The sequence below is a fragment of the Pogoniulus pusillus genome, chromosome 29 (assembly GCF_015220805.1).
Source record: "Pogoniulus pusillus isolate bPogPus1 chromosome 29, bPogPus1.pri, whole genome shotgun sequence".
Classification (NCBI taxonomy): domain Eukaryota; kingdom Metazoa; phylum Chordata; class Aves; order Piciformes; family Lybiidae; genus Pogoniulus; species Pogoniulus pusillus.
Genome location: NC_087292.1, coordinates 17,969,959 through 17,994,338, shown reverse-complemented (window position 1 = coordinate 17,994,338; position 24,380 = coordinate 17,969,959). Strand labels below are relative to the sequence as shown.

The 24,380-nt window shown below is 58.2% G+C and overlaps 1 protein-coding gene across 4 annotated transcripts in view; it reads left to right on the top strand.

Moving 5' to 3' along the window:
* CDH22 (cadherin 22) overlaps positions 1 to 24,380 on the top strand; it is a 66,089-nt gene that overhangs the window by 37,682 nt on the left and 4,027 nt on the right. For 3 of the 4 annotated variants that reach the window (XM_064167852.1, XM_064167853.1, XM_064167854.1), the window contains 7 exons: positions 1,357 to 1,524; positions 2,409 to 2,596; positions 3,342 to 3,595; positions 10,804 to 10,940; positions 17,839 to 17,960; positions 18,245 to 18,362; positions 23,912 to 24,163. In XM_064167852.1, coding sequence (XP_064023922.1) covers positions 1,357 to 1,524; positions 2,409 to 2,596; positions 3,342 to 3,595; positions 10,804 to 10,940; positions 17,839 to 17,960; positions 18,245 to 18,362; positions 23,912 to 24,163 — 1,239 coding nt within the window. Of the gene's footprint in view, positions 1 to 1,356; positions 1,525 to 2,408; positions 2,597 to 3,341; positions 3,596 to 10,803; positions 10,941 to 17,838; positions 17,961 to 18,244; positions 18,363 to 19,620; positions 20,399 to 23,911; positions 24,164 to 24,380 lie in introns of those variants that run through there. The other variant, XM_064167855.1, reaches the window with a different exon arrangement.

Sequence of the window (24,380 nt, the reverse complement as noted above, 5' to 3'; positions counted from 1 at the left end):
CTGTTGGGATAATTGCTGGTTTCAGAAAGCAAGGAGGGATAAATGCCTCCAGAGCCTCCTTTGTGCCCCTGCTGCCAGCTCAGGGCAGAGTCATTCCTCTCTTCTCTGTTCCCATGTGAATGAAGCCCTGGTGTGGGAGAAGTCTTTGCTTCTGCTGCCAGTGTGCCCTGGGCATTGCTGCCCTGTCTCTTGCCTTGCCTGCCTTTACTTTGCAATCCAGTCCTGGTCACTCCCTCCAAGCCTAGGTGGCTACTGCAGACCTATAAACACTTGGTTTGAAGAGACTTCATTTCCTAAATGCAGACACAGGTCCTGCAGAGCTTTATGGTGCCCAGGCCCTGGCACAGAGCCAGGGGCATCACCTCCAGGCTCTTAACTCATAGGGCCACTTGAAAGCGAGGGAGCTTGTGGAGATACACTGTGGCCCCCTCGTTCTGCAGAGGGGACAGCAGGGCCCTCCAGGCACCTGGGACATGGAGCTTGGGCTGCAGCAGCCATGCTCTGCAGGATTGCTGTGCCCAGCCTGGCTCCTGCCCAGCCTGGCTCCTGCCAGGACTGCTGCAGATCTGTGCCGAAGGGGTTTGGTGACTCAGCCTGGGATTGCTCAGAGCCTTTCTCTGCAAACCTTGAGGCTGGCCCCAGTGCAGCCCCTGCAAGAGTCCTCTCACTCCTGTGCCTCTGTCTCTCTTCACCCTGCTCCTGACCTCCCTGGAGAGAAAAGGAGAGCTGGAGCCTAACCCTGTGATTGCTGCTGGCATCCTGCAGTGGGAGCAGCACTGGGGAACCTCCCGTGGAGCCTGGGGATCAGCTGCAGAGACTTGCTGGGATCGGGTTGGGCCTGTGGCCATTCCTGGGCTTCAAGGGCATTTGCAGACCTTTCCACCTGGCTGACCACCCCCTGGGCTGGTTCTCTTCAAGTGGTTCTCCTTTCTCACCTTGGTCAGCTTTTGCTGGCATACCTCTGCAAGGGCTGTAAGGGTCCCTCCACACTGGGATCCAGCAGATGTTGGTTGCCAGCAGCGAGCTCCTATGGCAGGGGCAGCCAACAGCACCTTGGGTTGGGCTGGGAAGAGCAGCACCAGCAGCTGGGGAAGGTGACCTGCCCCTTCTACTCAGCACTGAGTACTGTCTGGCTCTGGGCTGCCAAATATGAGACATGGGCATGCTGGAGGGAGCTCTGGGGTGGGCCATGGGGGTTGGTGAGGTTTAGGAGCATCTGCCCCGTGTGGAGAGGCTGAGAGCCCTTAGCTGCTCCTGTACAGAGCCAGGGCTTGGAGGAGCCAATCTCCAGCAGCTGCTTCCAACCTCAGCCCCTTTGGCCCTGCAGAGCTCTGTGACCTGTGCTCTGGTTTGCAGGTGTGATCCGGACAGCTGTGGCTGACCTGGACCGCGAGACGCAGGACCGCTACGAGGTGGTGATCCGTGCCACGGACATGGCAGGGCAGCTGGGCGGCCTCTCCGGCTCCACCACAGTCACCATCGTGGTCACTGACGTCAATGACAACCCTCCACGCTTCCCTCAGAGTGAGTCATGGCAGCAGGGAGGCTGAGCACTGGCACTTGCCCTGGCCCCTTGTGGGTGGTGGGAGCGGTGCTCCGCTCTCAGCACAGCCTGGCACATCTGCAGGGTAACTCAGCCCAGCTGCTCATGCCACCTGCAGGCTGGCAGCACCAAGGTACCGCAGCACACGGCTCCTTGCCTGGGTGTGGATGCATCCCTGCCTGGCAGTGTGACAGTGGCAACTGCCGTGGCTGATCTGTGCTCCGGATGCCAGCCCGGGGGATTGCAGGGCTGGGGCTCTCCTGAGCCCTCTCTGGGCAGTGCTGGGGGGAGCAACCTTGTCTGTCCTGCTGCTCTCTCTTAGGAGTCTGGGCAGGGGCTCAGCTGCTGCTGCCTCCTGGCTGCTGCTGCCTCCTGGCTGCTGCCTCAGAGCCTGTTACACTGCCCCAGCGTCAGGCATGCTGGCACTGCCCAGCTCAGGGACCAAAGCATTGCCACAGGACAGCTCTGTTCTGCGAGTCTCTGCCAGTGACCTGTGTCTTGTGTGTCTGGGCTGGGAGCCTCCCCAGGAGGTGGCTCCTGCTGCAGAGAGGGATTGTGCCATTGCTGCAGTGCAGAGACCAGCTGCAGGGGCTGGCAAACTAGGAGAGGAACTGCAGCTGGAGGGGGCTCAGCACTGGAAATGGTGAAGTCTGCAAAGGATCTGAGCAGGGCAAGGTCCAAACACAAATCATCCCTCGATTCTCCTGGCACCTTGAAACGTTGGTGCCATCTGCACCACAGACAATGGTAGGGTTTGGGCAGCCCTCACAGTCTGAGGCTGTGCCGGGGGGACACTGAAGGCCAAACAAGGCTGGAGAGGGTTCAAAGGCAGAAGCCCTGACCCTGGCACTTTTCCCTCCTGCAGAGATGTATCAGTTCAGCATTGTTGAAACTGCTCCTGTGGGCACTGCCATCGGGAGGGTGAAGGCAGAGGACTCTGACGTCGGGGAGAACACAGACATGACCTACCAGGTGAAGGATGAGGAGGGGATGGAGATGTTCAGGGTCATCACGGACAGCGATACCCAAGAGGCTGTCATCATGGTACAGAAGGTGAGAGGTGGCTGGGCAGGGAGGGTACATCCCTCAGAGGGCCTTTGCCTCTGGGGACTTCTGCTGCTGCAGTACAGTTGAAATCAGCACTCCTCTGAGCTCTGCTCTAGCAGCAGTTGCATTGCTGTGTCTGCTGCAGATACAGGTCTGCCTCTGCTGCCTGGATGGCAAAGCACAGAGCTGTGCTTGGGAGGAAAGGCTGAGCAGGAGCAGCAGCAGCAGCACTGCTCAGGCCTATGGAGAGAGAGGAGTGCTTGCAGCCATTATTGATGGCACCTATTAGGGGAGAAATATGCTCTCCTAATTCCTTACCTGACCAGCAGCACTTGGACTGAATCTGCTTTTGGTGACACAAGCAATCAAGCAAACACTTGGTGCAGGCAGGAGAGAGTGATGGCTGCCCGAGGCCGCTGCCCAGCTCCGGAGCAGCAGGGTGATGGATGCTCAGAGCCTGCTCACTCCAGCACAATCTGTGCTGCCTTTCCACCCAGGCCTGGCTGCCCACACCCAGGACACCCTTCTGGGGGCTCTGGGGAGAGTGAGCTGGAGTCTGCTTCTTACTCATGGCCACCTTGGTGTGGGTGCTGCTGGTGGGAGGGCAGAGCAGAGTTCCCAGTCTCCTGCAGAGGCACTATAGGAGTGGGGGGGAGCATGTGGCTGTAGTGCCTCTGATGTCTTCAGTGAAGGAAGAGGCAGCAAGGGGCTCTCAGGGCTGGCCATGATTCACCTCCTCCTCTTGTCTCAGCCTCTTGACTACGAGTCAAAGAAAGTGCACACCGTGGTGGTGGAGGCCCTCAACAAGTTCGTGGACCCACGCTTCGTGGACCTGGGCACCTTCCGGGACCAGACCATCGTGCGAGTCTCGGTGCTGGACGTCGATGAGCCCCCCGAGTTCCGACCCCCCTCCAACCTGATGGAGGTCCAGGAGGATGCCCACATTGGCTCTGTCGTGGGGGTGGTCACAGCCCTCGACCCAGACACAGCGAACCATCCCGTCCGGTGAACCTACAGCTTGCTTCCAGCAGTGGGCGAGGGGCAGGCGGGGCTGGGGGCTGGGGCAGAGGGGAGGTGATGGCAGAGGAGGAGGAACAGTGAAGGGGAAGGTGATGAGTGCCATGGGGGTGTGCTGCGGGTGAGTGGCAGCCTGTGCACACAGCAGGCATCTCACGCAGTAGCCATCTCACTTGTGCCAGGTACATCACTGCAGGTGATGGGTTCCTGAGTGGCAAGGCAGTGCCAGGGAGGGTGGCTGGGTGTTGCTTGCTTGTCCTTGCTGCTGCCAGTGAGGCATCTGCAGTGGTGACTGGCACAGGCCAGGCTAGTGCTAGCCCCGACAAGAGGGCAGCAATGGAGAGTGACAGCTGAGGTGAGGCTGGGGGGGCAGAGCCACAGCTTGGCTGTGTGCATGCACAGGGATCAAAGATCAGAGCAGTTTATATGTGGGCAGGGGACTTAATCCAGGCAGCAGCTTATCTGCAGAGGACATTTCCCATTTCCAATTAATTTGTGGCTAAAGAGATTGTTACCTTGTTAAATTGTTATTACCTAAGGCACAAAGCAGCCTTCTGGCTCTGCCAACTGGCCAGAGTCAAGAGCTGCAGAGCTGATGTGCAGAGAAATCCTCAGAGGGTGGAAAATTGCCTTGAAATGTGTGTTCTGGTGCCAGGTGATGGCAGAGCTGCAGGCACCCTATGCCCAGCCACTTGCCTCAAGGGAGCATCGGAGAGCTCTGCAGGGAGCCCAGCTCAGGCAGCTTTACACTGGGACACAGCAGGGACCGGGACGTGCGTGGAGGAGGACACAGCCTGGGAGGGCTAAGTCACACCTGGTGGTGTCCCAGCATGGCTGCTGGGGGTGCTGAGCTGCGGTGCTGTGCAGGCTGGGTGAGGAGGCTCTCCTGATCTTCGTGGAAATGGAGGCTGAGATGTTCAGGATGTCACTCGTGGGGCGCTGCCATCTGCAGGGGCCTGGCGGCCGGCAGGGAGTGTGGCGGCACCAGGCTGGGTGCTGGCTGTTGTCGTTGGGGTGAATGCGAAGGGAGTCAGCCCTGGCGCTGCGGGAGCCTCGCTCTGCTCGCACCGTCAGTGCTGTCTGCTGGACAGGGCTCCAAGTCGCTCTGCTCACCTCGTCCCGGGGCTGTGTCCAGCTTCTTTTGGCGGCCTGCCCTGAGCAGGCGTTGGTGGGCGGCAGCTGCCCGGGGGTGTGCAGGCGCTGGGCTCGTGTGTGCTGCGCTCTGGCTCTGCTCTTCCCAGCAGTGCTACGGAGCACAGATTTTATTTTCTGATCTGTAATTGTAGGAAAGAGGCCTTGGGGACAGAACTATTCTTATCCTCGTTTTTTCTCTTGTTCTTTGAGCTGCTTCCCTCTGGAGCCTGTTGCATTGTTTGCAGACGGAACAAAAGCAAGCACTGGAGTCAGGCTTCCTGCTGCCGTGCAGAAGGGATGGGCACTGGGAGCGCAGAGAAGCAGACTCAAGCACTGCGGGAGCAGGAGGGGTCGAGCCCCACATTTGCTGTGCAAGTGGCTCTCTGCTAGCAGGCTTAGTGCCAGCCGAGGCAATGCCTCGTGCTCAGGCATGAGGGCCCAGCCAAGAGAACTAGCTCCCTGCTGCAGCTTGGGAATTGCAGTGTGTTTTCCCTTGCCAGGCTGGAGGCATTGGCATACCTGTCCTCCCTCCAGCTGCCCCTGGGCAGGGAGCTCGTCCTGGCTCACTCGTACTACCCTGCGGCATTTGGTCTCTACCCATACACCTCTTCACTCCCCTCTGTTCTTGCAGAGCCTGCTGCTGTGAGCAGTGCCAGTTCAGTCCCTGTCTGATGTCCCTTTGGTGCTTGCCCAGGGAGGGTGAGTGACCCTTCCTGGCCATGCCAGCATGTACCAAGCGGGGGCGATTGGCCACGCTGATGTGGCAGCCACGCAGGAGGGAGGTGCTGCTGGATTTCTCCTGCTTTCCTGCCCTCCAGCTAGCCAGGTAATTTAATAGAATACTCTGCCACGTAGGCTGCTCACAGCTTCAAAGTGGTGCACAAACATTAATCCAAGCGTGCTGCAGCACCCTGCCAGGCTGTGACAGTCGCCCATCAGCAGGAGCCGGCAGGCAGCCGCCTTGCATTCCAAGTGCCCTGCTCCAAAATGCAGCCACGAGCAGCCAGCTCTTGCACTTCACCTTTGATACATCAGAGAGCAACTGGGCTTGACAGCACCGCCACTTTTTGATCCTCAGCTCCTTGAAGCTGATGTGAAGCCTTTCAAGCTGCAGCAGTTCAATGGATCCCTTTAACTTCCTGCTCCTTGTCTGGTGGAGGTGGGAGCAAAGCTGTGCTGCTGCAGTGGCTGCTGCCTCCTGGACTTTGCTCTCTGTGCTGGCTGTGTCCTGTGCGCAGGGGAGAGCCACAACCTTCTGCTGAGATGAGATGCACTCTCCCCTTGAGGCAGGAAGGAGCAAGGATTGCCAGAGACAGCAGAGCAAAAATCAGTTCTGTCAGCGTTTCCAGGTCCTGCTGACACTGGGCTGCCAATAACAAGGTTTGGGAAGTATTTTTAGCCAAATGGGAAAGGAGGTGCCCTTGGCTCTTTGTTTCCATCCCCAGGACCGCGTGCAGGGGGCTGCACCACCCAGCCTGAAGCGGCTGCTGGAGGCAGGTTTCAACCTGGCACTCCCCTGTCCTCCTGGGACCTCTTGCTTGTCCCACAGGGATGTGGCCACTCGGGGTGAGAACGAATCCCAGGTGAGCCAGGCTGGGTCACAAAGTGAGCTCTTCCGGAGCTGCGAGAGCTGGGGGGGCTGACGCCCCAGCCCCTGGCAGACATCCCTGAGGCGTGGCTGCTGCCCCTCTCCTGGCTCTCTGTGGCTGTAGAGCCCCTGCAGGGCTCGCCCAGGTGGGAGAAAAGCTGGCACTTGTGCCCGGTGAGCAGCCTTCTCTGGGTCAGCAGTCCCTGCTGTGGCTGCGCAGGGGGACAGGCTCCCTCCAGGGTGATGCTGAGAGGCTGCCTGTGTCCTCGTGGGGAGCACAGGAACCCACCTGTCCAGGCAGGAAATGCCTTTCCAAAGGACCAGAGCTTTTTCTTTCACTCCATCCTTGCTTGCTGCTGATCACAAGCTGGAACCACTCTTTTCTTTTTTCCCAGAAAGAATTTGGTTTCCAGTTGTTTTTTTGGCTTCAGCTCTACCTTTTCTGGGTGCAGTGTGATTTCTCTCAGCTGAGCCGTTGTGTGAGGCAGTGCAGTGACAGACTCTGTGTGTGAGGCTGTTTGTTGGGGAGCCTTTTGTTTTCCCCTCTGCGGTGGCAGTCTGTGCTCTGCTCGTGTGCATTCCAGGCTTTATCTGCACCGGGAAGATGTTGCTGGGGATTTAAGGTTCTCAGAGATATTCCTGTTTGGCATTCACCAGATCCACGGACACGTGTTGGACATGGGCGTTTGTAGGCTCCAGCAGCACAGCAAGAACTGCAGCCTGCTTCCACACAAAGGAGAGAGGAGGGAAAAAACAAACACAACAAAAACCTTTTCACACCCCCTTTGAAAAGCTCCCTGTTAACACAACACATGGCAGGGAATGTGCTGCTTGTTGCATTCAGGGGCTGAAGGGAAACCAAACTGCTTGAGAAATGCACTCAGGAGGAAGATGAGCACCAAGAAAGCTGTGGAAATTAAACAGTCCCTCGTAACATCCAAGCCAACAGGCAGTGCCAGCGGGGGGACAGCAGAAGGGATGATAAGGTCTGCATGCCAATCAGAGCTGGGCACTGCAGCTCAGAGGGCAGGCACTGGGCAGCTGTAGGGGGAACTCGGCACACACCCAACCCCTCCAGGCCTGGAGCACCCAGGGGTTAGTTGTTGCTGCCCCCCAGGGTGGGAAGCACTGCCTCACTCCAGGGGATGGCTGAGTATGATGCTGGGCTGCTAGAGGTGGAGAGGCTTGTGATGGGCAGCAGGGACCTGGCACAGGAGAGCTGCTGGTTCTAGCTGCTGTGGCACAGGGTTGGCCATGAGCTCTTAGAAGGGGAGACCTGGTGTTGTGTGGGGCAGGCTGATCAGAGCTCTGAGTGGGTTATAGCTGTGGCTTTGCAGGGGTGGGCAACCCTTTGCCCACTCTGTCCCCAGATCCAATGCCAGCCTGTTGCTCCAGGGCCTCCACAGCACTTTGTGCAGATGGGGAACCTGGACTGGCCACCTCCACAGTCACAGCACCCAGGAGCAGGCCCAGCCCTGCTTTTGTGGCAAATGCAGGCAGTGCTCAGAGCTCCATCCCCTCGCCCTGGCACAGTGTGGAGAAGGTGGCAGCTCTCTGTAGTGGTGGTGACAAAGGGACCAGATGTCTGGTTTGGTTTGTGCCCTGCCATGGGGCATGTGCAGTCAGTCCTCAGCAGGCAGTTTGGGAGTGACAGAAGCCAACCTTAGCAGCACAACAATTAGAAGTATAAGACACAGAGCACAGCCCCAGCAGCCTCCTGCTCCCTGGCCATGCAGGCAGCCAGTAGCAGATGTTTCCAGGCTCAGGGATGTCTCCCATCTCCAGCTGGGATTTTCTGCACAGCTCTGTGCTGCAGCTCTGTGCAGCAGTGACACAAGTGTGAGCAACCCAGGGGGGTGCTTGCCTGAGAAGCAGGGAAGGTGTGTGGGGAGTGAAGCACCATGCTGAACTCCAGCAGTGGCAGAAAGTGGAGTGGGGGCCAGGCTGTGTGGAGAGGCAGGGATGTGGCAGAGCCCGGGAGGCAGTTATGCAAATGCATCAATTATGCTCTTGCAGAGATGTTCTCCCAGGTTCTGCTCGTTCTTCCAGCAGTACCTTGGACCAATGTGTCCAAGTCAGCACAGCCAGACCTCTGCTTTCCCTTTGCAGTGGGTGAGCACAGAGTGGATGAGAGGCTGCAGTGTGTGCCAAGACAGTGTCATTGTCCCTTCTGGAGTTGGCTACATGCCTGGAGAGGTTGTTTCCAGCTGGGAGTTGGGGCAGAAAATGCCAGGATAGCTGGAAGTGCCTGGCAGTTTGTTCACAGATGCCTGGGCTTGTACCTGGCTTTGTGTGGCAGGTGCCCATCACCTGTAGATGCAGGGAGGGGCAGGAAGGCAGCCCTGCAGGTGCAGAGCATGCAGCACTGTGCAGGTGCAGTCTGGAGGGGGCTGGAGTGTTTCTCCTGAACACAAGTGTGTGCTGCTCTTGTATCTCTCACCCTCTGTCTGCCTGAAGGGGAGAGAGCTGGGGAGCATAACCTGGCACTGACAGGAAACATAACCTGGCACTGATTCATGTTTTAAGCAGCATAGAAATGCCTTTGTTTGTGCCTTCACCAGAGCCAGGGCTGCCCAGTTGTGTGGAGAGGTGCCCACAGCGGGGACTCTCATCTGCAGCTGGCTCCCCTCAGGGCATGGGACACTAAGGCAGGAGGCCATCGGTGCCTTTGTGTAGTGGCTGCCCTGGCACACGAGGTGAGCTGGTGTTCCTCAGCTGGGAGCCTGGCGGGCACTGGACCTGTGGCCACAGCTGGACTGTGCCAGGTGAGACAGGAGTGCACCAGGAAGGAGCTCCACGGCATGTGGGGCACCTCCACCGTCCTGAATGTGCTCCTAGCTGAGAGCCTGTCCTGCTCTGCCTCTCTGTCTGACATGCCCTCTGGGCACTGCCCTGCCTCCTCAGCTTAGAATCACAGAATCAGTCAGGGCTGGAAGGGACCACAAGCATCATCCAGCTCCAGCCCCCCTGCCATGGGCAGGGACACCTCACACTAGATCAGGCTCGCCAGAGCCTCACCCAGCCTGGCCTTAAACACCTCCCTGGGCAACTCTTTCCAGGCTCTCACCACTCTCATGCTGAAGTACTTCTTCCTAATATCCAGGCTGAATCTCCCCATTTCCAGCTTTGTTCCATTCCCCCCAGTCCTATCCCTGCCTGACAGTCGAAGAAGTCCCTCTCCAGCCTTCTCGTAGCTTTCTTCATCCCTGCATTCATCTTCCTCCTGTTGCTGGACATGTGACCGAGGGCTTTAATTTATTCACTGCCATCCTTCGGGTAGTTTATCCTTTGTACTCTCGGCTGTGTTGTATTCTTGTGTGGAGCACTGGGGGCTGGGGGGCGTGCAGGCTGCTGTGACAATGACCTTCTGCTGGCTTGGTTGTGATTTGCAGAGCTGCTGCATTCCTGACCCAGGGCAGCCCTGGTGTGTGGCTGTGTTACTGCTGTGCTCGAGTGCCTCAGCTGGATTGGGCTTCCCTTCCAGTGCCATCCCCATGGAGCACACATCTAATTATGCCCTGATTTAATGTTAGCTTGCTTTGTTCCCTGTGTAATGTGGGTAATGGCTGGAAATGCAGGACATGCCACTGGGACTGGCTCTTGGTGCCATGGCTAAGGCATAGGGCTGAGCCCAAGTGTGACTCTTCCTTGGGGAAGAGGTGAGAGACCTGCTCTCCAGAGCTGGCACAGGGAGTGCATGGACTCAGGGATGGAGCATCCAAGGAGGGAGTGCTGGGAGCAGTGTTGAAGCAGCTGAAGGAGAAGAATGAAAGCTTTGTGTGAAGGGTCTCTGCTGAGCAGCTGGAGCCGGTCAGAGCTGGAGGAGCTGTTGAGCTTTCTCCTGTGACACTGGGAAGCCAAAACTAGGACAGATCTTGAGCTGCTGGGAAGCTGTGCTGTGCTGGTTGAGAGGCTGCTGGGGAGGCTGTGCTGTGTTGGTTAGGCTGATGGCCACTCCACACCTCTGCTGCCATAGCCCTTGTGGCAGTTGCCCAGGCTGGCTCTGGGTTCAGAGGAGACCTTGCTGTAGCTCAGGTTGTCTGCAGGTGTGGTTCACAGCCTTTCAGGTCTCACTTGGGTGGGTGCTGTAGCAGGATCAGGAGAGAGTGTGGTAGGTGAGGTGGGCTTCTGGAGCAGGAGTGCCCTGCATTGCTTTGGGTGGTCAGGAGCCTCCCAGAGTCACTGGTAGAACTACAGCCCAAAACTCCCCTGTCTGTCCTGAGCATCAGGTCCCCACCAGAGCAGACTTTCCCCCTTGCCCACAGTCTGTGCAGCTCCACTTTTGCACTGAAAGCCACACTTGCATTTGAGCTGAGCTCTGGGCATGCAGCTGGCAGCAGCTGGGCCTTCATGTACCATGCTGCAGCAGAGGAAGAAGAGTGGTGACACAGGGCCAGTTGCCTCTGCTGCTGGGGCTGCTGGTGGGGGTGGCCTGATGGCCCAGCTGACAGTCTGCCCTTTGGCCCACTCTCAGGTACGCCATCGACCGCAGCACGGACGCAGAGAGCATCTTCGACATCGATGCTGACACAGGTGCCATTGTGACAGGAAAGGTCCTGGACAGGGAGACCGCAGGCTGGCACAACATCACCGTGCTGGCCATGGAAGCAGGTGAGCTGGGCTGGGCTGGGGCATGGGAGGAAAAGGAGGAAGTGTGGGAACCTTCACCACAGAGGTGACCAAAAGCAAATGCCAGTGAACACTGAAGGGAAAAGCAAAGCTGCAGCAGCTCCGAGCCTGGCACCTCCCCAGGCGACCTACAAATACCCTGCCTGACTCCAGCACTGCCAGGGGAGCATGGTCACAGTGTGTCTGGTGAGCACTAATAGAATTTTTTATCTACCCACCAGCTCTGCCAGCCAGCCCTGCACAGCTCACAGCGTGCTGGCACCTGGGGGCCTGGGGGATCTGTACTCAAATCAGCTGCACCCCCCTGCTGCAGCTGCCTGCTGTGGGTGGGTGCCCATCAACTGGAGCACTGTGGCACAGGTGGCTGCCAGCACTCTCTTCTGCTGGGGACTTGTGGCTAGGATTTGCACACTGGGTTTGTGCCTTGGGATGCCTCCCGTGCCCTTCCTCCTTGGTCTCCATGGCAAGGTGTGGCTGCAGGCATGGCAAGGCACAGGAAGGAGCAGATGAGAGGTCCCAGCACTGCAGCAGTGGGAAGGGCCCTCAGAGGCAGTGTCCCTGTGCCAGGGATGGGGAGCAGTGGTGCTGCCAGCGTTGGTAGCAGCAGACTGCTTCGGCTCTGGCTGCAGTGCTGACCTTGCCCTGCAGCCCCACCAGGGACATCCTGAGGCAGAGCAGGAGATTGAAGTTCTTTTGTCCTCTTCTGCAGTTAGCTCCTTTCTGAGCCTGGCAGGATAGCCCCGCAGGTGGTCCCTTCCTTCCCTCCCAGCTGGGCAGGTCTTTAGCTGTATTTGCAGTAGCTGCCAGGGCTGCTCACACCCACCCGGGGCGGTGGCTCTGCAGGTCCTCTTAGTTTATCCTCGCTCGGCACGGCGCAGCCTGGCGTGGCTGCTCCCAGCAGAAGCTGTGTTTACCTTTGCTTCCCTGCTTAAGAGAGAAAAGAGCAAACCTGGGTCCTGCTGCTCAAAGATCTCTGAATAAACTCCTCCTGGGGAATGAAAACAGTAGCAGCAAAGAGGAGGCTTTGCTTCTCTGCAGGTGTTCTGCTGCGGGCAGGAGGCTGTCCCTGGCATCCCGCTGCTCGGCTAACCCACGCACCGTCCGGCTGCGGTGCTGTTTTCAGCCCTGCCTGGCATCAGGCAGCAGTGCCCAGGCATGCCAGCGCCGCCAGTGGGGGGTAGCTCGTCGCAAAGCTGCGGCGTATCCAGGGGGCTTACAGGAAGGCTCAGGCACTGCAGCACAAGTCAGCGCGCAGAGGGAAGCGGAGGTGACAGTGATCAGAGGGACAGCAGCGGCAGGGATCCGGGAGCAAGTCAGTAAATGCTGCAGCTGCCCCCCGGCCGGGAGCCTGTCAGGCTGCATCGCTTCAGCCCCGCGCAGCCTTCGGTGCGCTGCCTGCTCCTGCCGCCGAGCTCTGACTCATGCGTGGGCACTGCCCAGACCTTCCTCCCAGCCACATTACCCTTAGCGTTTTGTAACCATGAAATATTAATGACTGAGAGTGAAGTTAAAGTGCAATCCGTGTCCGAATCCTCTGGTGGGCAGGGCACTTGTAACGGCAGAGCCCTCCCGGTGGCAGAGGCTCTTGGAGCGGGGCTGTGCGGCAGCTCTCAGGCTGGCACCGCCTGCGGGAGCTTGGGGCGTGGGGCAGCTGGGAGCCTCTGCGCTGGCACACAGGTGTCTGGGGCCAGGGGCAGTGGGCAGGGCACTGTGGTGTTCACTGCAGACATGCAGATTGCAGCTGGCTGCTGCAGTCTGCTGCACTGCCAGGCAGGACGTTACCAGCTCGGGTGGCAGCAAGCAGCAGAACGTTCCTGCCCTTTCTTCAGAGAGAGGTGAACTTTGCAGGGAGGATGGAGTGAGCTCACAAGGCAGCCTGATGCCCAGGTTCATGCCTGCTACTGCAGCTCCTCAGAGCTGAAGGGCAGCTGTGCCCTCTTGCTTCCCACGGCATACAGGCAGGTGGTCTGGGGCACCCTGGACCAAGGTCTTGTTTCCTGCACCCTCCTCCATCTCTTGGCTCTGCCTGCTGGCAGGACTGTCCTGGAAGGGTGTACCCAGCAGCAGCTGAAGGGCAGCTTGCCCCTGCCAGCACCGCTCCCACAGGCAGCCTGTCTGCTAGGCTGGAGCAGCTCAGCACAAGAGCTGACCCCTACCTATGAGAGCCACCTCGGATTCAGTGCTGTTGTGGCAGAGGCTGTGCCCAGGGCTGTGCCCCCTTCTGCAGAGGGCCAAGGACTACAGGCTGAGGAGTGGTGAGGGAAGCTGCAGCGGGCACCTGGCTGCCCCTAGGGCTGGCTGAGTTGTCGGCTGCTGCCAGGGGGAGCGAGGGGCAGGCCCCCCAGGGACAGGCAGTGCCCAGCTGGGCTGGCTGGCGACCGACAGAGTTTGGGCTCGCGGGGTGGGGCTGCTCAGCAGGTCTGGCCTGGGAGCAGGCCAAGCGTTCCCAGAGATAAATCTTCATCTCCCTCACAAGCTGTTTACCTTCCCTAGGCTAATATTAGCGATTCTCTTCCTGTTTCCCTCTTTGCTCATGTTAAGTGATGAGGCCTTGACTGCTGTGTCCACTGCTGGTAATTGAGATGATAAATCTTCCTGCTGGAGGCTGTAATCAGAGCATTGTGTTTGGATGCCATTTAATGACTCTGATGCCGCTGAGCTTGGGCAGGGCTCGGGAGAGGTGAGAGCCATTTGTATGTTCCTTGGCTTAGCTGCTGCTTCCACTTTGCTTCCCCTCAGCTGGGAGCCACCTCTCCAGCTCCAAGTCTCTGATGTGGCCGCCTGTGGCCAACGAGCCATACCCTGGCAGTACCCTGCTCCTGCCTTGCCATCAGAGCAGCCTGGTGGTCTCACTGACAGCTTGGCAGCAGCCTATGCTTCACAGCATGGCGCGGGCACTGCGGGCCAGGGTGCCCCATCCAGCTCTTTGGCATTTTGTTCTGTCTGTTTGCTGAGAGAGTGAGGAGTAAATTCCACCCCTGCCTCTTCTGGCGTCCCTGCCAACGCCATGAAGTCAGCGTTACACCAGCTGAGCCTGGGCGCTGCAGCGAGTGGGTCCTGCACTGCACCGGCAGCCGGCAGCAGCTGAGAGTCCCCAGGTGCTGTAGCCACCAGCAGCAGCTTCCAGGCCTTTGAGCTTTCCTCAAACCATGCTCCGGGCCCAGGCGGGCACCTTCCTGTCCTGAGTGTGGTTTGTGTGCTGGCAGGAGTGCCAGTACTGCCTCTGCCTCTGCAGGGGCTGCATTTGGAGCCGCCCAGCAGAGGTTTGGATGTAAGGGCACAAAGTGCTTTATTGTGAGCTGGGGGAAGGGCTGGATTCCAGCGCAGCAGTGCCATGGATCTCCTTTTCTGCTGTGGCAGGGGTGGCCAAAGCAGCTTGGCAGTCCCTGCCCATCACTGTCAGCTACTGCTGCAAAGCATCCAGCGTGAGAGTGGCAGCCCAGAGCTGCTCGGTGTTGGTCTTGCGGGCACTTGGCTGCCCAGAGCCCAGGGCAAGCTGTTGGTGTTCTGTGTCTGAATGCATGAGACGGGAACATTGTCCTGCTCAGACTGCTTGCATGCTTAATGGAGTTAAGAAAAGATACTTTAGGCTGCAGCTGAAGATTCAGTCAGAGCATCTGGGGCCTGGGCTCAGTGCTGCCATGCAGCAGGACCATGCTTTTCTCTTGCTCCAAAGGCAGGGCATTGCCCATCTTATTGCCATGCTGCCCACTGAGCAGCACCTCAGCACAGGGCATTCAGCCCACACTTGCTGCCCATCCTGAGCTGCCCTCTTGGTAGCATGGCACTGGTGGGTAGATCTTTGGCCCCGCCCCCCCCCACTTCCAACAGGCTCCAGTGGCACTGAAATAACTCAGCCCACGTTGGCAGGGGCAGCTGCCAGGCAGCCATACAGTGCCGCTGTGCTTGCAGCATCTCAGAACCACAGAATGAACCAGGCTGGAAAAGACCTCTAAGATCATCCAGTCCAACCTATCACCTGACCCTCTCATTAACTAACCCCTGGTACTAAGTGCCTCATGCAGCCTCCTCTTGAGCACCTGCAGGGATGGGCACTCCACCACCTCCCCGGGCAGCCCATTCCAATGCCAATCACTCTTGCTGTGAAGAACTTCTTCCTAACGTCTGAACCTGCCCTGGCACAGCTTGGGGCTGTGTCCTCTTGTTCTGTCCCTGGGTGCCTTGTTGTGTGTCTGTGCCAGACTCCTTCCTCAGCCCCTGCAGGCGGATGGCATCCCAGCTGCCGAGGAAAGGCAGGCAAGCAGCGTGGTTAATTCTCACTTAGGCAGGCGTTCGGTAGCTGCCTGCTCTCCCCGCTGCTGTCAATCAGGCCTTCTCCAGGCTGACATCAATTAGGTTAAAAATATTGAATGTAATTTTGCCTGACACAACATATTGCAGCCACTGCAAAATATAATTTATTTTAGAAGAAGAAATAATTAAACTAATTTGCATGTCAGTCAGCTGAGCTGGAGTGCTGGGGAGAGACGCTGCTGCGGGGGATGGCTTCTCCTCCCCAGCTGCACTCTGCCCAGCACGGGCACCCCTCTGCCCCAGCCCTGGCCTGAGGGATGCTTGGCAGAGCCCGCAGGAGCTTGTTTCTGTGCCCTCCTACAGCCCTCAGCCACCCAGTCTGCTGCTCTTCCTGCTGAGCACTCCTATGAGCTGGAGCTCATGCAGGGCTTGTGCATTCCTGTGCACACAGGGGGGGCACAGGTCAGAGCTTTTGGAGCTCATAGAACCATAGAAACAGCCAGGCTGGAAGAGAGCTCCAAGCTCACTCAGCCCAACCTAGCACCCAGCTCCAGCCAGTCACCCAGACCATGGCACTAAGTGCCCCAGACAGGCTTGGCTTCAACACCTCCAGGCACGGCGACTGCACCACCTCCCTGGGCAGCCCATCCCAGTGTCAATCACTCTCACTTTCAAAAAGCAGAATTCCTTCTTCACTGGGAGTCAGGGTGGGCTCCTCTTTTATAAAGTCAGGATCAAAGTTGTTCATGTCATCTTTGGACTTAATTCAGGGCCTGAACAGTGGCTCCATCTGATGCTGGTTCAGCAGGTCCCAGTCCAGAGTTAGATCTGCAAAGGCTTTCACCAAACCAATCTTCATCCCACTTTTGAGCACCATGAGTTCAGTTTATGCCACGCAGTTACAGGAAACATTTCAGAGATGTTTTGGAGAGAACTTTTTATGTTCAAATGCCTCCAACCATTTTTGATGTCCTCACCCTGGTGTCCCGACCTGATCCCACACACACTGTGCCAAGAGGTCCTGGATGGAGTTTGGCAGCACTGAGGTGAGCTCAGGCATCAGGAAAGGAACTGCTCCTCCAGGTCGTTGTAGGTAAGAGATTAGGTCCTGGACTCTTCCCCCTCCCAGGCTCTTCTACTTCCTTTGTCTTTCTGCCTTTCCTCATATTTCTCTTGGCAGTGCTGCCAGGGCAATGCCAGTCTGCTTCAGAGCCGAGCAGCAGGGATGGTTCTCCATCTGAGGAGGAGGTGATAAGATGCTGGTGTCGTCCTTGCAGGAATTGAACCCTTTTACCTCTGCTCATCTGTGCTCCTGGTGGGCAGCAGAGCCCTCTGCCTGCCCTGGGCTCCCACTGCCTGCCCTTTCTCTCCTCCCAGGGGCAGTCTACTTCCCTGCACTGCCCCAGCTGTGCCTTTCCACACGGCACAGGTTCCAGGCTTTTAGTCACGACTTCTCCCTCCCCCAGACCAGCATCTAACCATCAGAGCAGCCAGGCTGGGTGGGAGGGAGTGATAACACGAGAACGGGGTGAAGGCAGCTCTGGGGAAGGGGCTTAGGTTCCTGGCTAATTATGGAGCAGTGCTAAGTCTCCTCTCCCTTGGGCCCTTCCCCCACCAGATCTGCGGGGGCCAGCAGTAATTCTAGAGACAAGCAGGCAGCAGAGCTCCTGCCTGGGTGAGGAGATGGAGGCCTGAGCTGCCACAGCTGCAGCCTCTGGGAGAGCCAAGGAGATAGAGCTCAGGGAGGGGCAGGAGCTGCTTCAGACAACAGGAGCTGCTCCAGAGCCATTTAGAACGTTACAGTGAGGGCTCAGGATGCCTTCCTGGTGCCAACACAGGGCAGAGCAGCACTGCAGAGCCCGGGCTGTGAATGTGGTCCCTGGTCCCAGCCCAAGGGAGGGGAATGGCTGCGATCCCCTGGGACCACTGCCCGCACAAGGCACAGGCTGCAGGGCATAGGGGTGAAAGGGCTGCCCTGGGCCCTCTGTGCCACCTGGCAGATGGTGCCAGCTTCATCTTCAAAGTGCTGATGGAAATGCAAAAAACAGTGTGCATGGCTCAGGTTCAGGGCAGGAGCCCCACACCTCAACAGCAAGTGTTCAGCCATGGGCACCTGGATGCCATGCAGGTGTGTGTGACAGGCTTCATCACCACCACTCTTGGCCAGTCTCAGCTGCTGCACGTCAGGCCTCTGCTCACTCACCTCGGCCATGGCTGCTGGCCCCTGGGGTGCAAGGGTCAGTGCCCAGTCTGGGGGTGATGTCTGCACATCTGAGCAATGGTGCCCTCTTGGCACACAGATGGTCATTGGTGGTGACTGACTCTTGTCATGGGGACTTGCCTGGGGCTGCTCAGCTCTTCCAGGGGTAGGTCAGGCTGACAGCAGCATTTCAGGAGTCCTTGGGACACATCCCAGCAGTTGGGTTTCTTTACTGAGCACAAGAGGGGCAAGGCTGAGCCATGCTCTGTGGGCACACAGAGCTGGTCTGTGCACACACAGTTCTGTGCTGGCAGCATCAGTGATGGCCTCTGGATAGACAGACAGACAGATAGCTGAGGAGGGCTTGCTCCCTGCTAGCAGCAGGTGGCATTTCCTGCTGAGGCTCTGCTGCCTTTCTCCTTGCAGATAATCACTCCCAGGTGTCCAGAGCCTCCCTCCGTATCCGCATCCTGGACGTCAATGACAATCCTCCTGAGCTCGCCACGCCCTATGAAGCTGCTGTGTGTGAGGATGCCAAGCCAGGCCAGGTAGCAGGAGTGCCCCAGCCCTTCTCCTGGCTCCCAGCAGCACCTGCTGAGGTCTTGTGCTGCAAGCAGGCCTCTGGACCACTGTCAGCCTGTCCTTCCCTTTCTGCCTGAGCATCTGCCCCTGCAGCTGGGAACCACTTTGCTGGTGTCCTACAGCTAAGCCACCCACAGGGGCAAAAGTTCATCCCTCACTGTGGCAGAAGCTGGGCCAGACCCTGTGAGGGGAGCCTGTGAGAGTGACTGTGGAGCCAGCACTGATCCTCACCTCTGCTTTTGCTTCCCAGCTTATCCAGACCATAAGCGTCGTGGACCGTGATGAGCCTCAGGGTGGTCATCGCTTTTACTTCACACTGGCACCTGAAGCCACCAACAACCACCACTTCTCTCTGCTGGACATTCAGGGTAAGCCCTGCTGTGCCCTTCCCAGCCCTGCAGCCTCCAGGTGGAGCAGCCGTGGGGCTGTGGGCTCATGGTCCCCCTGTGCTGGATGGAGCCTGGGACGCTGTGGGCCCTCCGCAGGGCTGTTTGCCAACCTGGGCTGGTCAGACAGCAATTGGATTTCCTCAGGGAACCTCTGCCAGCTTTCTTCTCTGCTGCAGACAGAGCCAAAGCTCCTCTCGTGCTGTCTGCCTCATGTTCAGTGTTTTCAGGGCTCTCAGCTTCTTTTTTGATGTGAAATCTCCAACCTGCCTGCAGGCAAGGAGCTGACATGGATTTAGAGACGATCATGCTTCTGTTTTGAGCATTATGCTTTATCCCTCTCCAGGGGAAGGTAAATCCTGGAGCACTGGGTCATCCCAGGGCTGCCGTGTGGGCGGGCAGCCCCGTGGCCCTGGCAAGCAGCAGCTCAGGAGTCCCGTGCAGCCCTTGGCCACTGTGGTTATCCAGGGCGCAGCCAGATCCCTGCTAAGCGGTGGCTCAGGAGTGCGATTCGTCTGCGTTCCCTGAGGCTCATCCTCTGGCAAGCTCTGGAGTTCCTGGTGGCTTGGATTGCTCTATCCCTGCTGGCTGCTGTGCACCAGGGGTGCCATGCAGGTGCTGGCTGAGCCCTGGCTGCTGTTTGGCTCTGGGAGCTCTCGATGTGTGTGTTGGAAGAGAGCAATTCTGAAAGGCAGTGAGATAATTCCTGTTTTCGCCTGGTGTTTTGGCTGAGTTTGAGTGCTGCTTGCAGCAGTAAGTAGAGCAGAGACTCTTGCAGCTACTGGGATCTTCTCTTGCCAGATGTGCACCTACTTGTCCTAGGGGCCAGCCCAGGTGGAAGCCAGCAGACCACAGCAAAATGCTGCTTTGGTTCTGTGGGGGTTTTCACACCATGCCTCCTCTGGTTTTGCAGTTTCATCTGTTAGAAGTCTGATTTAGTTTGTTCTGAGCTTGTCAGAGGAGCCTTCTGCTGCTGTGAAGTCCTGCTTGCTCACCTGGGTTCAGCATTAGTAGGGATAGTCAGAATGGAACTTGCAGCCAAAGGCTTCAGACAGAGTTGCAGGACTGATGTTGCTTCATGCCCTACAAAATGTGCAGCTGGCCCTGACCTGGGACCCTCCCCCTCCACTCCCAGGGCAGCTGCTCCCAAGGCCTTTGCTTCTTATCCTCTAAGCAAGCTTTAATCCTCGGCAAGATTTCCCCCACGCCCAGCGATTAACTTCCTTTGCCTTCTCTGCAGGACCTCAGGGAACCTGCGGAGTTACATCCTGGCCTCCATCCCTCTGCACCCCTCTAGGAGCTCTGAGGGGCCCGAGGCTGCACTCCTGCTCTGGCCTGGGCAGGGATCATGCTCCCCACTCCTGCAGCTGGGGTCCACCAGCAGTGACCTGAGAGCTGGCAGCACAGGACACAGACTCGTGTGCCACTGTCTCCTCTCAAGCTGCTGCTCCCTTGAGTGGGACGAGGCTCTTGCTGCACAGGGCAGTCCTTCAGGCTAAAGGATCCCACAGACTCTGCCTGTGGTGCCACACTGCACGAAATGAGTCAAAGCTGCCAGGGCCTCTTGCCTGCTGCGCTGGGGAAAATGAAGCTGTTGCTTCAGGGCTGTGCCCAGGGTGTTGGCAGAGCCTCCCAACTGCCAAGCCAGGCACAGCCAGGGGAGCAGGCTGCCTCTGCAGATGGTGGCACCCCTCACTCCTCACATGTGTGGTGGTGGCAGCTGCCTGCCCTGGCTCTGCCTGCTTTCTGCAGCCTGCTGATCACCCTGCCTGCACTCGCCCTTGGCCCCTGCTCCCCTGGGCTCCCTCGCTGCACCCTGCTTTGTCCTCCCCTTGCTTTCCTCCCAGGCATTCCACCCCTCTTGCTCTTGTCTCCACTCCTCCGTTCAGCTATCAGCAGTGACAAACTGCTGCCACCAGCCCATCTGTTTCTGCCTGCAAATTTGTAGCCAGTTTTGAAACGTGATTTATAAATATTGCTTCTGCAGCCAAGGAGTGACACTGATGGATGTCAGCACAGATGGATTCACAAGGCTCTTGTTTAAATCCTTCTCTCCTTTTACTTTGCACCTACTTCCCTCAACTCCTGCAAGGCAGCAGAAAGCCACCCGGGAAGGCTGACAGTGCTCAGAGTGGCAGGGACCAGCTCCTGCTGCAGTCCATCAGGCAGGGCAAGAGCAGCCATCTGCAGCAGGGCTGGCAGCAGGGAGCTTGGCTTCTGCTCTGCCAAGGGAACTCTCGAGCACTTCCTCCTGCATCAAAGAGCAAACCTCCTGCGTGGCAGTGACGGCCACGATCCAGAAGGAAGCTGCTCAGCATCACTGCCTATAGGCAGAGAGAGAAAGGGAAATGCTAATGTCACCCAGGTCCAGTTGGTGGCATTCCAAAGGCATTCACCTCCAAACTCACCTTTTGCTTGGGCCTTTCTGACCTGAGAAAACTGATTACAGAAGGATCAAAGGCAGTTAAAGCCTGAAACCCTGTTCTCCCCAGAAGTGCTAATTCTGCTGGAAAAGGTGGCAGGAGGCATCCAGACCCAGCAACCTGGAAGGGATGCTGGATAGCACGGAGTGGCACGTGGAGCTGCTGAGTCCAGAGCTCAAGGGCCAGGCAAGCAGATGTCTGAACCCTCTGCAGGTCTCATTAAGAGCATGCAATGTGTGGTAGGAGATCTGAAAACCATAACAAGCACAGGCAAAATGGTAGGATTTGAGGACTGCCTCAGGACAGAGGGAGCCTCCTCCAGCCCCACAGGAATGCTGTGCTCAACATGAGCAGCACTGATGCTGAGCATGTGAAAGAAAGCACCAAATCTGCACTGGGGCTGCACAAAAGGCAAACCAGCAACAGTGCTGCCATGGCCTGGCACCCAAAGAGGCTGGGAGAAGGAAATGGAAAAAGCAGGTGGTTCTCCTACCTGCCTGGGGCTGGGTGGCAGCATGGCCATGGGCCTGGCTGGGAGCTGTGTGTGTATGCACAGAGCTGGCACTGGAGCTGGAGCAGGGGATGACAGACATGGGTGGGAGAGGGCAGGGACGTTAGGGACATTGGCATACAAAGTGGAGGTAACTTGTGCCCATCTGCTCTCCTCATGCTGGCTGAGATCAGTTATGAGAAAGGTTTGTGAGGTCTGTCTCTGGAGCTGCCAAGAGCCTCTTTGGAGGAGTCTGAGAGACTTCTTTATTTGATTATTCCTAAGGAAGTGTCACTGCCCCAGGCTGTCCCTGCACACTCATCTCACCTTGGTTTCTGCCCTGTCTGGGCAGAGGTGCCCACTGCTGTCTGTCACACAGTTGTACAGTGAGGCATAGGAGAACATCACCCTGTGGTCAGGGGGAGGGTGGCCCAAGAAACCTGTGCAGGGGATGCCAGGTTGTGTAGCAAGATGCCAATGGTAGTAAGCAGTTTGGCCTGGGACTTCAGAGAGCACACAGCACAGCCTGCAGCATGGTGTCACCATAGCACCGAGTGCTGCAGGGTTGATTTCCTCGGGCCCGGGGCCAGAGGGGGGCTGAGAGCAGGAGAGGTACAGGCTGTGTGCACAGGCAGCCTCCAAGCAAGGGTCTGACCATGCGCTCAGGCTGATCACTTGACTGATGTGATGGTGCCAGTGAAGCAGACCTTCCTGGGCTGAGGGCCAGAGCCTTGCTTGCTCACAGCAAGTCCCATTTGTCCTGTGGCTTCCCTGGGATAGGACAAGCAGCAATGGATGGAAGCTGCAGCACAGGAGGTTCCACCCCAACACAAGGGGGAACTTCTTGACTGGAAGTGTCCCAGAGCCCTGGCACAGGCTGCCCAGAGAGGCTGTGGAGTCTCCTTCTCTGGAGCCTTTCCAGGCCTGTCTGGATGTGTTCCTGTGTGACTTGAGCTGGATTGAGTGGTGCTGCTCTGGCAGGGGGTTGGACTGGATGAGCTCTTTGGGTCCCTTCCAACCCTTGAGATCTGTGATCCATGATCTCCACTGGATCCAGATGCCCAAGACATGCTTAGCTGGGCCAGCCAGGAGCTAGCCCTGGTCTCTGGCTGAGATGGTGCCACTGACATCATTTCTGTCTCCCTTCGAGGCTCCAGCGAGCTGAGGAGCAGCACCAGAGAGTTCATTGCCTCTGTGCAAACAGCAGCAGTTCTTTCTCCTGGCTCGTCCTCGGGAGGTCTCAGCAGACCCCACTGCTGGCAGGTTGCTGCACTTGCTTCAGCCTCACTGGTGCTTGCCTGCCCCTCACGGCAGCTCTGCTGAGCTGCTGCTGTCACACGTTGTGCCAGGAGGCTCGCCCACGGCGGCAGATGTCCCTCGGGACCGGCTGGCTGCCCTGGCACAGGCTAGGTGGTCCCTGCCTGGTGTCCAGAGAAGCTAGGCAATGCCTGTGGCACAGAAGGGTCGAGCTCTCCACTGTGGGCACCTCCACGGGCAGCTCTGGGATCAGGCCTGGCTGGAAGCACAGGTGGGTGCTGGGCACTGCAGCCAGTGCCACCCTTCTGAGGAAAACTGTCCCCAGATGGGCTCGGGCAAGCATTTGCCTTACTGCTGTCTTCTGCCCTGTGCTCCTGAGGCTGTTGCCTGCCTGAAGGCTGCTGCGAGCAGGGACAAGTGAGGTTGCCTGGAAAAATCCCTTAATAGAGAGAAGTTGCTACATCCAAAGGGAGGTTTGTAGGGACCTGCAGCAGAGTTCTGTGTGCATGAACAAGAGCTGGGTTTGACCATCAGTCAGCAGTGACTTCTGACACCTGGCTGCAGTTGTTCAGCTGCTGTTCAATCCCTTCCTGCACACACGAGCAGGAGCTGAGCTGATTTTCAGTCCCTGCTCCTGCCTTCCCTGCTCCAGGTTGTCTGGAAACAGCTGCTGCTTGGGTTCATCTCTGGCAGCAGGGCTCGGGAGGGTCCCGTCTGAGCCAGCAGGGTTGGGTCTGAGCAGATGGGGAGGAGCCAGCTGGCTCGGCTTGGAGGCTTGCATAGAGCTCTGCCTGCTGCTTCAGCAGTTAGAGAGGATCCTGGAGGTACTTGGCCCTTTGGCTGAGGCAGGACTCACCCACGGCTCTCTGATTTAGGACCTCTAACTGCTCTTGCAGGGTTAATGCCACCTGCATCTAGTGTCACCCTGTCTGCTCTGGTCTCTGGTCAGCAACTGATTCTGATTCCTACTCTATGCCACCCCTTCTGGAAGGTTCTTCTGGAAGGGCCTTTCTTACTGCTTCTACTGCATTGTTGGTCATCAGGGCTCAGACTCCCGTGTGCTATTGCCCCGTTGCCAAGTTTGCCATGCCCAGGGTGTGCTGGCTGGTGAGGTGCTGGACTGGCACCGAGGTGCCCAGTGAAGGGGCATGTGCTGGAGAGGATCTGGCCACTCCCAGCACTCACCCACGAGCTGGCTCCCTGCCGCTGGTAATAGAGAGGAGGGAGGTCCTGTCCCTCTTTTGGGTGGTGGCTGTAGCTGGCACACAAGCAACGGCTCAGGAGCACGGAGGAGCTCCTGGTGAGCCCTGCCGGCCGTGCCGGGAGGTGACTGTGCTGTGGGCATCTCTTGCTCCCTGCAGACAACACCGCGGCGGTGCACACGCAGAGGATGGGCTTCAACCGGCAGGAGCAGGATGTGTACCTGCTCCCCATCCTGGTGGTGGACAGCGGCCCCCCAGCGCTCAGCAGCACGGGGACCCTGACCATCCGCGTCTGCGGCTGCGACAGCGACGGCGCCATCCAGTCCTGCAACAGCACCGCCTACATCGTGGCGGCCAGGCTGAGCCCCGGCGCCCTCATCGCGCTGCTGGTCTGTGTCCTCATCCTGGTCGGTGAGTGCCCGCCCGTCCCTGCCAGCCTCCTCCCGTCCTACCCCATCCCCGTTCCATCCAGCATCCCCCAAAAGGAGCATGAGCAGCTGCGGTGCAGCACCCACAGGGAAGCTTCCACGGTCACCCAGCTCCCACACGCTGGCTCCAGAGCAGGGCTCTCTGTGTGCTGGCACTGAACTGCTGCCCAGTAGAGCCTAGAGAGCTGCCAGCTTCCTCC